We start from the raw sequence: 14,576 nt of genomic DNA on the forward strand, positions 1-14,576 counted from the left end.
AAATTATTTACTTCAATTTTATTTACTTCATATAAAAAAAAAAAAAGAGTATTCTTAAGCAAATGTCCAGGTAGTTATTTTGAAAAGCTATGATGTGGTAAGAGGCTCAGACCATGTGAGTGTCCCCTCGGTTTCAGGGATGGGGAATATAGAATTGGCTGGTAGAAGAGCCTCCCGGAGAAGGGACAGCAGGGGTCAGTTTGGGAAGAGGGAGGAGGAGGGAGGCATTGGAGACATCAGGACTTGACTGTAAAGCTCTGTCTTGATGTCCCGAGTAAGTTTTTTTGTTTGTTTTTGATAGCCAGTGTGTTCGGAGCTGTCTCCTGAAAAGGCGCCCCCCCTTGCAGCCTGTGAGCACTCAGCCTCAAAATGAGAATGCGAACTGGCATAGAGTCCTGACTATGCTGCATTGCTGCCTCAGGAAATTAGGGGTGGGGACCATTCACTTAAGGTGGGCATTCTGGAAAAGTCTTCCCTGCTGGGTCACTGCCTAAAAATATTCCTGGGCAAAGACCTCTTGTCAAAATACGTGAGGAGTTCCCAAGAAAATGGCAGAACGACAACCTGCTGACCCACATTCTCCTAAAGTCCCACAGTGGCTCCTCTTCATGCCCCAGCACTGCAACCCTCTCTATGGTCTTAGTCCGAATCCAGAGCCTCTCCTTCACTCCACATCCAATTATGCTCCCCAAGCCCCGACATTCTATCCGAATGTCACGTGAATCACTCTAAGTCCCGCCCTTCACTGCTCTATTTCAGTAGGTGATGGCCTTTTGCCAGGATCCTGCCCCAGCTTCCTATCTGGCCTCCTGCCTCCAGGGTTCCAGTCTCTGATGTACTGTCCCCTGCCTGGCACAGCCCCCAACACACAAAATACATCCAAGCAATGAATGTTGCCAACAACAATTTGAAATAAGAAAGACAGTATCAATGATACATTAAAAAAAAAACAACAGAATCTTTTGAAGATAAATGACAACAAAACGCACAAACTACTAGATAGTTCAATCAGAAGAAACGACAGCAAAAATATCCAACGTTAGAAAAAAGAAAGGGTTATAACCACTGATATAGTGTAGATGCTTCAAAGTTATAACCAAAGAACACACTTATCTATGTAAATCATCTTGGAACATTTAAAACCAGAGAAAGCTTCCTGATTCATTTTACCAGGGTAAGATAATGCTGCTTGTCCTGGCAAACTCCTCATGCCTGCTTAATGTGTCTGAGCGTAAATGTCATTTCTTCTTAGGGGTCTCCCTAAATCCACCAGACTATGTCAAAAGGCTCCTATTCTAGGGCACCCGGGTGGTACCGTCCGTTAAGCATCCCAGTCCTGGTTTTGGCTTAGGTTGTGATCTCAGGGTTGTGTGATCAAGCCCTGGGTTGGGCTCAATGCGGAGTCTGCTTAAGACTCTCTCTTCCTCTGCCCCTCCCCCCTCTAATAAATAAATAAACCTTTTTAAAAAGAGGCACCTGTTTTAAGTTCTCATAGTACCATCTAGTTTTCCATTTTAGCACTTAACGCAATGGAAATTACAGAATTATTTCTGTAAATTTTTAGTTTAATGTCTGTGCCCCCATCGTAACACGGCCAAATCAGTTGTCCCTGTTACAGTCTAAATTTCCAGCGTGATTTTTCCTGAGTTTGCTATTCCTTCAACCCAATGAACCACCTTTAAATGATTTTTTTTTTAAGTCAAGAACTAAAGACAAGTCAGGAGCCAGGTGACTTCTGAGTTAAACACCTGATCCACCAGAGATTAGCCCCGGCAACACCGATGGTTCTGCCAAGCCTTCCCTGGTAGCCCGGACCTTAAAATGTGGTACATCTGTATGTTTCTCACAGAAATATAGGTATCAGAAGTATCTTAGTTTTGTGGCGGATCATATCCAGCCCAGCAGAAACTCAACAAAGAGATTTGAAAATTTATCTGTATATGTATATGTTTAATGAGAATCAGATACAGCTGCACTAGAATCTACCAAATAAAAGCTCCTTTGTTTCTCTTCATCCCAGTGAGACAATTTGGGAGATCTCAAACCACACCTATGACCAACATAGGTCTAGATGAGTACCCACAAGGATTATGTAGATCCAGAATCGGCCCTGGGAGGACTCTTAAGAGCCCCAGGTAACCCTCCTATTTCTAGGTGTGCAAACGCTACTTCTTAGGGTGGGGTAGAGAGGTCATGACAAGCTGTGTAACTTTCCTTCTTCCAGCTCCAAATATTTCACAGGAATCAAAGACTATGACTCCACCACCCAGGCTGACTTTATAGGTACATAAAATCAAGCCCAGGGCAAGTATCTGACAAACCCCTGCAATCACCTCTCTTCCTCCTGGCTGACTGTTCACATCGCTTTAGCAACAACCCGACTGTATCTTTTGATCAACTCAAAGCTAATTAAAAACATAAGAAGAAAACTGAATACAAAGGTGGTGAGCTTAATTGAACAGGTGCCTGATAACGAAATGCAATTTATAGTGCTGCTGAGAGGTCCGTAAATTTGATGCCCATAACCTGCTATAGTTCCAGTAACAACTCCACCCATTGCTTTCCTGTAAAAAGACAGCACCCTTGGTAAGTTAACCTAGTGCACGCCAACGGCGGCCAAGACAGACACGCGGTGGTCCAAACTCAGGCAGTGGCTGTGAGAATGGAGAGAACAGAAGGTATCAGAGATGCTGCAGAGGGAGAATGGGCATTCCTGGCGACCGGGGTGGATGATGGGGAGAGGGCGTTCACGGCACTTAGCTGTTCAGGATTTTGCCAGGATCAGCCCTGTTCCTAGGTCCTAAATAACCTCTTGGGGAATTTCAACCTTTGGAAACTGGATAGAGTTGAGGCCTGTCTCACCAAATCTTGATGTACGGGCTGCTGATTTAGAAAGAACAATGGCTCTCTCTTGCCAGCAGGACAAGCACACACAGGCAACCAGGGCGAATATTGCACAGTAGGTGGAGAATGTCCAATATCGGGGTGGAGGCTACACTAGGTGACTGTGGCAAAACAGAAAACCTCGGCTGGGTAGCTGGAGGGGGTGGGGTGGGTCGGCGATGGTCAGAAGAAATGTCACTACAGCTGGTATGCCCCAACCAAAGCTGGGCGACCTCCACAGTGGAGGCATCGGGGGGACAGCTGGTATGCCCCAACCAAACCTGGGCAACCTCCACAGGGGAGGCATCGGGGGGACAGCTGGTATGCCCCAACCAAAGCTGGGCAACCTCCACAGGGGAGACATCGGGGGGACAGCTGGTATGCCCCAACCAAACCTGGGCAACCTCCACATGGGAGGCCTCGGGGGGACAGCTGGTATGCCCCAACCAAAGCTGGGCAACCTCCACACGGGAGGCCTCGGGGGGACGCCAGACTGCTAAGACATCAGTATGTATGTACTCTCTCCAAAAAGGCTCAGAACGAAGTTCAGAGGTGGATGCTACTGTGGTCTCCCAAACTAACAAGAAGTCCTGGTTCTGGCCATTTCTGGAAAGCTGAGGAAGAACATCGGAGCCCTTGGGCATAGATATGGTACGTTCACTACCACACTGAGTCTGTTCGTACAGCCAGCTCAGCTCCTCCACAGTCCTCATGGGCCCGGCAGTGTGGGCCTCGAGCTAGGTCCCATCTTCCTCTCCTCCCGCCACGGCACTAACCCTAACCCTGCATCAGCAAGGCCCTGCTTCAAGTTCACATCATTCCTCACGTAAGAGACCAGCAAAACAAAAGGCTCTCTTTATGGCAAACCAGGGCTTTGGAAACATCTGTGTGAGTCCTATAGCTCAGCTGGTAGAGAGAGGTTCTCCCACCCAAGTGAGGCAGGGGGAGGGCGTGGTGAGGACAGGGTACCTGTCAAAGGAGGGCCTCTCCCCGGCATCAAAAGCATCTCTGAGCTGCTTCACCAGGTTGTCCTGCCCAGGCAGTCGGAAGATGCCCTCTTCATTCAGGCCATGCTGGAGGATGAACTCTGCACACTTCTCCACCAGGATGGGCACCAGGTGGGGGCCAAATTTCTGTTCATAGGCCACAGTCTCATCCAAACGCTGGCCAAACACGGCTGGGAAGAGAAAAACAGGACCTGCTCGTCACTCTGACTTCCACTGGATGAACTGATAGGTCAAAGTGCTTCGCCTCTATCTAGATTTGTTTGTGTTGCCTGTAACCCTAAAAGTTTTAGTGCAATGATACTAGACAAAAGGGCAGAGACAAGTCACCCATAATATCTCCTGGGGCTATACCTTTGGGGCGGTCTCTGTCAGTCTTTTTCTCTTGACCCACATTTTTACATATTTAAAATAACAACTCATTTTTACAGAGTACCTGTTGTGGGCTAGAAATTGTGCTAAGCACTTTGCACACCTGTTCTCATTTCATCTCAGTGGCAACCCCACGAGGTAGTAGAATTGTTATACTCACCTTACTACTAAATACACTGAGCCTTAGACGCACTAGTGAACTTGCCAAGGTCAGGTGCCAGGCCATGGTAATCAGAATTCAAGCCCAGGCAGTAAACTCAAGAGAACGTGCTCTTAACCACAGCAGCGAGGAGGCTGTTTTGAATTCTGCTTGTGTCATATAGCATCAAAATATAACAGTCTACCACATGGATATCTCATACTGTATTAAACCATTGTGGCGTTTTTAATAATTTAGATTGTTTACTATGTTTTACTACTTTTCTTTTTAAGATTTATTTATTTATTAGAGAGAGAGAGCGTGAGCAGGAAGAGGAGCAGAGGGAGAGGGAGAATCCTCAAGCAGATTCCCTGCTGAGCGAGGAGCCCAGCAACGCGAGGCTGGATCCCAGGACCCTGGATCATGACCTGAGCCTAAATCCAGAGTCCGTCGCCCAACTAACCAAGCCACCCAGGCGCCCCATATGTTTTACTATTTTTAAAATTGCCACAGTGAACATGATTATCCACCTATCAGAGTTCCTGGAATGTATTCGGTGCACTGTATAATTTCTAATTAATTGCTTAATTAATTAATTAACATTTGGATGGGTGAACATAGGCTTTTCACTCTTCTGAACTATTTCCTTAGGGCAGATTCCCATATGTAGAATTACTAGGTCAAGTGGTTTGAACATTTTTATGACTCAGTGGTATGCAAATTGTTGTCCAAAAATATTTTTCCAAATTACACTGCCTCCAGCAAAGCATGTGTGGACCAGCTCTAACCCAACCCTGTCAGTACTTGGCTCTATAATTTCCCCACCCCAGTGGTATAACAAGGTTAGTTTTTAAATCAGGACAATCATTGGCTACCCATTCTCCCACCAGGACCCCAGGCCCTTTGGTTCCTGAAGGCTCAGAGACAGGTCATGGCTTCAGCTCTGTCCTGCCTGATTTTCCCTCTGTCATGATTAGGACCCTGCTATACCGACCGTTTCAATTGCCAGGACACTGCTTCCCAAAGTCCTTTGGTTTTCCCCATGGTTCTCTCTCTGGTGGGTCCCCTGTTTCCAGTCTCTAACTAATGTGGATTCCCCCTATAAAGAGCTGTACTGAGCTCTTGAATCTACCACATCCTCTGCACTCCCACCCACTGCCCTAAGCCAGGCTAGACTACTCTCTCACCTCTCCCACAGCTGTGGTCTGTTCTCTTCTGACATGTTCAAAGCTCTCCTGCTGCTTACCTCTCTAAACCGCCTCCAATTTACCTAAGCACACTCCCCCGCCCCCCAACCCTGTTCTTAATAGTCATCCACTTCTTCCCCAACTGCCACATTAGCATTTTCCAAATTACCCCTCAAAGTCCTAGGGACTTCCTCTGCAGCCCCTCCCTCATCACATCAGGCGCTGGGAGTGAGGGCAGTGAATCTAGGAGGAGCTGAGCATGGGGTGGGGGCGGGGTCCCTGTACTCCCTACTCCCAACCAAATCCACTGGGCTGGTGTCTATTTGACTTTAATCCATTTCAGTGAGACTGTTCGATTGAATATTTCTGCGGCTAAAGTTTGAAAGTTGGGGCTGGCATTGCTTGGGTTGGCATTCGGTCTGACCCCCACCTACCTCTCTAGTCTGACTTCAGGTCACGTCCCCAAAGGCGCCTCACCCTGATGTTCCCGAAACCCACAGCTCTCTCCAGTCTTCATACCTTTGGATGGTCTTCTCATTGCCCAGTCTGTTCATCTCTCCTTCCTTGTCTGCTGGAATTCTATTTGTCTTCCTTGGCTGACTCAAATATCATCACGTCTGCCAAGCCTTCCTTGACCCCAGCCTGAGAGATTCTGTCCCTACTTTGTGTACTTATATTCCTTTTCAAATATCCCAATACCTTTTGACACTGTACGGTAATAATGTGTACATACCCATACCCTCTGCATGGCTAGGTTCCCCAATGCTGGAAATATGGGGATGCTCTCTTTTCATCCCCAGTATTCAGCATAGGGCCTGACACAAGGTAGATAGTAGGTTTGCTGAATTACTTATTATTTCATCTTTAAGCAAGTGCTTTCCATGATTAATGATAACTGTGGCATTTCTTTAAATACTAGTAGAGATCTCCTCGGTGAGGAATTCAGCTCCACACTAACATTTATTGAGTGCTAGCAGCAGGCCATGTGGAATGAGTAATACAGACAAGAGAACATAGGACATGGTTCCTGCTTTCAATGAACTTATACTCGAGTTATGGAAATGAAATGACAATGTGCAATATGAGAAACAATTAGAGGATGTCAACAGCCATATAGAATTTGGTTCCTATATGTCTGTGAAAGGAGCTGAATAGATATGGAAGGAAATGACTGAAATAATCTGACTTAAAACATAGACCACGTGGCATTTGTAAAAATCCCTTGAGGGGCACCGCAAAGGGGGAGGCAGATGTGTTTCAGAGCAGCTGAAACTCAGGCTCAGGGTGCCCCCCAGATCCTGACAGAGAACCATATCCCAAACACAACGTGGGGATATACGTGGAAATGTCAGAGCTGTCAAATGGGAGCTCCATTCCTGAGGTCCAGAGGCAGATGTTCCATTTTGCAGGTGACCTGGAATCCAGCTCCTTCTTACAACCCTCTGGGTAGCAAGTCCCATATAATTTTTCTCCCCATCCCAGCCTCTCAGCCTCATCCTGTGCTCATCCTCTATCCCTCCCAGCCCCACAGTCAGTCATTGCGATGCCGCTCTCACCAGTAAACCCACTTCCCAACCCTCCTCTCTCCTCCATCATCTCGGCTCTGCTGACTCCCAGTACCCTCTCCACGCCTTCACCTGTCACCCAGAGCTCCCAGGGAACACAGCATTCCGTATCATGGGAGTTTATATTCCCAATCTCTGTAAAACCTTGGTTCCAAATCTTCCCCACTCGCCTTGCACTCACACTCCTTCCCTTCTCTGACTCAGCAGATGACCTTGGCTCCTCTTTCCCTTCTCTTCCTAAAGTGGAGGACATCATGATGACTCCCTCATCCCCAGTCCCTGCCTTTCTGGTCCCTCCTCCTCTGTCTGTCTGTCTGTTGGTCTGCTCTCAGAGGAAGAAAAGGACCCTGTGCTTTTCCTCTAAGATGTTGTTTTTTCAGCCTGTGGGTTCCATCCTTTCCCACCTCTCCAGCACTTCACTCCATCTCTTTTGTATCTTAAATTTTTCTTTTTTCAATCGAAAGAGCCCAAGTGAGTCTAAGTCAGCCAATTTATGAAACAATAACTTCCTGCCCCAGCTCCCAAACCACCACTACTTGCCTTCCTTCTCTTCATCAGTATACTCATAAAAGAACATGTCTACTTCCATCCTCACAGGCTCTACTTCTTCACTTATCAACCTCTCAACCCATCCCAGTCTGGTTTCATCAGCCTGCATCTTTCCATCCAACCCACTCAATAAAATTTCCAGTGCCCTCCTAATGGCCAGACATGGCCTATGTTCATCCCACACCCTGCTGGTCTTCCCTGGAGACTCTTGATACTGTTGATTCTCCTTCCTCATCAAGACTTTCTCCCCACGTGATGACAAAACCATCTGCTCTCATTCTAGTCTCATCTCCCTGCTGGCTCCTCTGCAGTCTTTCACTGTGCTCCTTCCTCCAACTGCTCCTTTAGTATGTCACTTCCGGGCATTCAAACTCAGACATTCAAATGTCTCCTCCCTCTAGACATTCTCTTTGGCAAAGGTCCTATGATTCCGTAGATTTGGATATCACCTACAAACTGGTAACTTGCAAATCCACATGTCTGGTCCAGATCCATCTATCATCTATCTATCTATCTATCTATCTATCTATCTATCTATCTATCATCTCTCTATCCTTTCCCATCCAATGTCTAATGGCATTTCTCCCAGTGTCTTCTCCAATCTCATTCTTGTCCCACCCCCAACACTCCCAAATCACTGCTTATCCTGCAGCCTTCTTCCCAGACAATAGCATTCAGTCACTCAAGCAGTCAAGTATCAGGCATTTTCCTAGGCCCGAAGAATACAAAACCATCAACACAAGGTACCTGAACTCAACAAACCTCATTAGCTAAAGTGTGAGTGTTAGGATTATCTGCAACACCCTCTCTTTCCCTCCAAACCGATCAGCACTTTCTAAATTAAACCATCTCTCTTCTCTGTCCCTGCTGCTACTGTCAAAATTATTGTGATGGTTTCTTTTGCAACTCTGTTTCTTGTAAACTCCTTCCACTGGAATTCACAAAATCAGCCAGCAAATACAAACTGAGCATCTGCTGTGGGCCAGCCTCTTTGGTAGCTGGAGATTTTGATAAAAAGAATGAAAAAAGGTCTTTGCTTTTGAAAACTCTGGAGCTAATACCCTTCCTCCCTCTCCCCACCTGGGAACCTGATTTTCCAGCAGCAGAAGTTACAATTGTCTTCTCCTCAGAGGGAACTGGTGTCTCCTTCCTCTGTCCTCACAGAGCTCCCTGTAGATAGCTCTATCCTACCACTTCTCATGTAGCTTAGTTTTAAACGTGACTCTCTTCTACCGGACTGTGGGCTCCTCAAAGGCAGACAGCCCGTCTGGTTCACCATCTATTTTTATTTCCTGGCACAGAGTCTGGCACATGATGGACCAGTCCTCGAAGAGCTGTCACCGGCGGTCTCCCATTCCTCTCGTCTTCCGCCCCTTCTCTGCTGAAAGTACTCTGATCAGCACTTCTCAAACTTGCTCTTGTCAAAGAGATCAATGGCCTTTACATTTTTAAAACTGAGGAGTCAAATTCTCAGTCTTCCTCTTAACTGCTCTATCAGCACCATGTGACAGAGCAAATCACTCCTTCTTGAGACACTTTTCACATGGCTTTTGGCACTCCCACTTGGTTCTTGATTTATCTCATGGGCCACACTTCCTCAGCCTCCTCGGATGATTCCTCTTTTTCTCCTTGTCCTCTAAATGTTGGAGTGTCCTGGGCCTTCCTTCCCTTATCCTCGTGTGTTTCTTAGCACTCCCACTGCTTTCGTATTACCCATACGACAAAGACACTGAACTGCACACTTCCTGCCTAGAAATCAGTCAGAGCTCTTCCCTCCAACAAGAAATGGCCACTGCAGGCTGTAGAGACCGCAAGACCAACAGGAGAGAAAGAGCATCCTGGTTTTCTTCAGTTTGTTTCAATCAGGCTTTGTCACTCTCCATCTCCAATCACATAGGAGGAGTTTGGAGTAGAAATTCTTCCTGGAACTCCAAAGACCCAATCCTGAGTTGCACCTCTGACTTCTCAGTCCTGATCACCACCCTTTGATCCTGGGTGGACATGAAAGAGCCTAGACCCCAAGGAAACTAGGGAATGAGGAAGACAGCAGACCGTGGGGTGGGAGGCACTTGAAGACCATTCTCCACCCCAGGCTCCCCTGCCTCCCAGGCTGCACCCACTCCTTCAAGGAATGATTGCCCCTGCTCTTCCTGCCCTTACCAGCCAGTCATCCACTCAGAACTGCTCCTCACTTTGGACCAGTCACTATTAATAGAGGCATTGCCATCTTAATGGGTACAAATCTTAATTGATTAATTATAATATATAATATAATAATTCTAATTAATGCATTTAATTAATTAAGTTAATTTTATGAAGAAGTGCCCTAGAAGGTTTCATGTGTGCTCTCACTTAGTCCTCATAAGAACCTTACAAAATAGATATTATTGTTCCATTTTACAGACGGATAAACTGAGACTTAGATTAGGAGTTTGTCCACTGTCATATTTACCCCATGATTCTAAATTCAATATTTTAATCTCTCTGTTTAAAGCCAGTGGAATACAACTGTCTAGGTGAAATTTCAGACATCACTAAGTCTCAAGGGGAAGAAGAAAGGGGTAGGTGGCTGCCTAAGTCTCTATCTGTGGGCCATCCTCTGCCCTTTACTTCTAAGCCTCCTCCTCAGATTTGCTAGGCAGCCCCAGGACACAGTTGCTCTGGGGAAGTGAAAGTGGAAGGATTATCTGTCACCTCCTTTCTAACCTCATCCCCCGCTTCCTCACCACACAGACACTCCTGGGTTCAAGACAAGAGCCCCTCCCCACCCTGCCTCTGGTCCAGCCCCGGTCCCCAGGAGGGCCCGCCCTGCCCCCGTCCCCTCTTTCCCACTGGCCCTGGGACCCAGCACTGGTACCTGCTTCCCAGGGGCTCAGGTCTAGGAACGTCCCCATCTCCACAGGAGAGGGAAGGGGAGCTGGGCAGAGTGCCTTTTAGTGGAAGAACTGAATCACAAAATAGGGAAGAAATACCTTTCTTTCGGAGCTTGGGGGTTTTCGTCCTGAAATTCCAGCAAGAGAGCAGTGTCAGGGCAGATAAGCCACAGCCCAGGTCCCACCGCGGCATCCTAAGAATATGAGGCATGGTGGGGGCCAAGGAACCACAGCCTCTGCTGGGCCAGCCTCAGGCCTTCCCTCCTCTCCAGCCTGGAAGAACCATCCTCTCTCGCTTCCAGATCAACACATGCTTGTAAGTACTGCTCAGGTTCTGTCTGACTCCAGCACGGAAATCACAGGATCTGTCGGCACCTGCCCCTGGCCCTCCCTTCCTCCTTCCCACACTACTTCCCCTCCCCACTCACCTTTACACATATGAGTCTTGGCTTTTAAAGAGTGAACATAAAGCTGTCAGGGCCCGCAATAAAAAGAAGTGCCTCCTTTTACTTAGCAGCTAATTGTCAACTGCCATTCAAGGGATAGAATGGAGGTGGGTTAAAAAAAAAATAAAATCCCCCACACAAGCCCTTACCAGCATTGCTCCATATATCAAAGTGTCTGGCAGGAACACAGGATTTCACTTAGTGTTGATGAAGCCAGCCCACCCTTCTCTGGAAATGCTTTCAGAGTTGCATGTAGCTCAGTCAAGCCTTCAGAGAGAAAGCTCTTGGAGGTGGGTTGTGGGGTAAACTAAGATGATTTCTCCCTCCCGTTGAGAAGATTTTAACAAACAGTGCAGCCACCCTGCCAGACATGCCCAGGAGACTTGAAATGGACTCTCAGCATGAGGGGACAGGCAGGAGCCGGGAAGGATTGCCAGGAGGAGTAATGGGATGCTGCCCGCCAAATGTTCACTCCATTCACTCATAGGCTGGGAATCAAGGACTCGATCGACAGACACCACGTTCTCCTTCCGTGTCAAATGCACTCCCATGTCATGGCAGTGTTACCTCTGAAACGTTGTGAACACCTGCTAACTTTTTGCCATCTTCGACACCACCACCCTCGTCCAAGCCACCTTAGGATGAAGACCAACATCTTTAGCAAGGCTATGTCCACTCTTTTCACCTTCCTCTCACTCCAGAGCCTGTTCTCCTTTCTGTCAGAGGACCTTCGTATATGCTCTTCCCCTGGCTGAAATACTGTTCCTCTTCTCCCTCCTCTGCCTCGTTAGCCTCTACTGACCCTTCAGATTTAAGCTTAATCATCACTAGTTCAGGGAAGCTTTTCCTAAATTTCTTGACAAAGTTTCCCCCCCCCCCCCCCCCCCCCCGTGCAGTATGTAGGCTTCCTTCATGGTACTTTACCCAGTTGTAATGTTATGGTTTGGGGGTCGATTTGTTTCTGTGTCTTCTATTAGACTGTGAGCTCCTGGAAGAGGGGACTTAGTCTTTTTCACATTGATGTACCCCCAGGGCTAGCACAGCGCTTGGCACATGCTCAAGAAATATTTGTTGACTAAAAGAGTAAGTATCTGTCTTGGGGCACCTGTGTGGCTCAGTCGGTTGAGCGTTCGACTCTTAAGTTTCCGCTCAGGCCATGATCTCAGGGTTGTGGGATCGAGCCCCGTGTCAGGTGTCAGACTCCACGCTCAGTGGAGAGTGTGCTGGAGATTCTTTCTCTCTCCCTCTGCCCCTCCCCCTGCTCGTGTTCTCTCTCTCACTCTTTCTCTCTCTCTCTCACTCTCTCTCTCAAATAAAATAAATAAATCTTAAAAAAAAAAAGTGTCTTGTGTTGGGATCTGGGGAGAGGGGGATTACTGAAATAAGTAAAAATTATCCTTCTTGGGGAATCAGTAAAAGAAAAAAAGAAAAAAAACCCATCCTTCCTAATGTCCAGTTTAGCCAGAGAAAAAGAATCAGCACACATGGAATAACAATGAGTCACAGAGATAACACACTCCCACAGGCTAAACTCTGCTGTAGATTGTGAAATCATGTTCTGAAGGATGCGGACAACTTAAGAAAGAAGAGGAAGAAAAGGAACCCAAGGCATGTAACAACCCACTGTTTAAATACTCTACGCCTAGTGTTGGCAAACACACAAAGATGCCTAAAACATGAGACCTGGCCCGGGTCTTATAACCAGGTTGGTCAGAGCAGAACAATGCACAATTTAGTCCAGTGCTTACGTACGCAGCAGTGGACTGAGAAAAAAACAGAGAGGCCAGCCTCCGGAGCAAGAGGGCAAAGCAGGTTCTGACCAATCAGCATTTTGCAATGTGGCCTGCCTGCTCCCTGGGGGTGGGGCAGACACCTGGTTTCAGGATGGGGATCAAGGGAACACAGAGCCCTCCAACTCAGGGAGGGGGTGGTTTAGAGAAAAAGGGACAAGTCACTCAAAGTCCAGATGTGTTCACCTCCCTTCCTTTTCTTCTACTTACATCAGGAACGCTTGGAATTGCATCCAGAACTTTTGGGAAAAAATTAATCTAACTTTTCCCAACCAGGTCCTTAGGAAAGAATAGTGCAGAAAAAAGAGATAAATTGGCTGGCTAGGAACGAAAAGACTAGAACACCACGGTGCTGCTTTCCAAGGTGTGACATTGTGATTTGCTATAAGAAATATATTTTTGGTCTTTCACCCATTTTCTGGCACCGAGCTCCTGAAACTCTTGGAATTTGCTGCAATGAGAGAGATCAAGGCATCTTTTGTTATGTTAATGAGGTGAGTTTTGAAAGGCACCTAGGATAGGGGCTGATTAACGGTGGAACCAACCCAGTGATTACAGGGTTAGAACTTTCAGTCCCACCCACTGACCTCTGGGCAGGGGTGGGGGGCGGGAGCTGGAGATTGAGTTAAGTCACGAATGGCCAATGATTTAATCAATCGTGCAGATGCAATACAGCCTCCATAAAATCCAAAAGGATATGGGGTTTGGAGAATTTCTGGGTTGATGGATACCTGAAGATTTGGGGGAGACTGGTAGTCTTGGAGAGGGCCTTCGCCACACTTTGCCCATGCCTTTCTTCCATCTGGCTGTTCCTGAGTTATATCCTTTTATAATAAACTGGTGATCTAATAAGCTAACTGGTTTCCTCAGTTCTGTGAGCCCCTCTAGCAAATTAATTGAACCCAGGGAGGGGGTCATTGGGACCTCCAATCTATAACCATTGGGTCAGAAGCACAGGTGACAATCTGGCCTTGAAATTGGCACCTGAAATGCATGGAAGGGGAGATGTGTTGCAGGACCGAGCCCTTTGCCTGTGCAATCTGAACTATCTCTAGGTAGATAGCGTCCGAATTGAGTTAGATTGTTGGACATCTAGCTGGTGTCCAAGAATTTCTGGGACGTGTGGAGAAACATTGGAAATGGTCCCAGAAAGGGACAAGGTGAGAGGAATGTTTAGAGCAGCTAGGAGGCAGGAGGAGCCAAGGGGAAAAAGCGGGGTGTGTCATGGGAACTATGTGGGCCTTCTTTCTTGTCAAGGCAGAAAGGGAGCCAGAAAAGAAACTGGGGCAAGAAGGGCCTTAGCTCTGCAAAACTGTCAACGAGGGTGACTTGTAAAACATAGTTTGGACTCAGTACCTAGGTAGTACAAAGGGACTACAGGTACCTGCAGTTGAATGCAGTTGAACACAAAATTGCTCTGTCTGAACATTTTTCTGGGGAGCGTTTCCACAGCTTTTATCAGATTCTCTAAGGGGTCTACAAACCATAAAGAGTTTCACCAAAGCTCACCATTAACACACTTGGAGCAAGATCATTCTAGAGGCAGCAACCCATTTTCCAAGTAATTTCCCAGGTAAGCTGATGGTCATTGAGCAAAGAGGAGAGCCTACGGGAGTAGAACCCAGGACCACCATGGGAAGAAAAGGCCATTCCTTCACATTACTGTGTCAGGCACTGTTTAGATTCTGGGATATAGCACTGAACAAAACGGAGAAAGAAATTCATGCCAAGTAGATTAAAGGTTTCCTTCTAGCCAGGGGAGACCAAC

At 47.1% G+C, this 14,576-nt stretch overlaps 1 protein-coding gene across 2 annotated transcripts in view; it reads right to left on the reverse strand.

The window, feature by feature from the left end:
• ARHGAP25 (Rho GTPase activating protein 25) overlaps positions 1–14,576 on the reverse strand; it is an 84,958-nt gene that overhangs the window by 14,710 nt on the left and 55,672 nt on the right. For both annotated transcript variants that reach the window (XM_036073096.2, XM_036073094.2), the window contains one exon: positions 3,853–4,060. In XM_036073096.2, the coding sequence (XP_035928989.1) occupies positions 3,853–4,060 (208 nt within the window). The remainder of the gene's footprint in view (positions 1–3,852; positions 4,061–14,576) is intronic.

This window comes from Halichoerus grypus, chromosome 10, assembly GCF_964656455.1.
Source record: "Halichoerus grypus chromosome 10, mHalGry1.hap1.1, whole genome shotgun sequence".
Classification (NCBI taxonomy): domain Eukaryota; kingdom Metazoa; phylum Chordata; class Mammalia; order Carnivora; family Phocidae; genus Halichoerus; species Halichoerus grypus.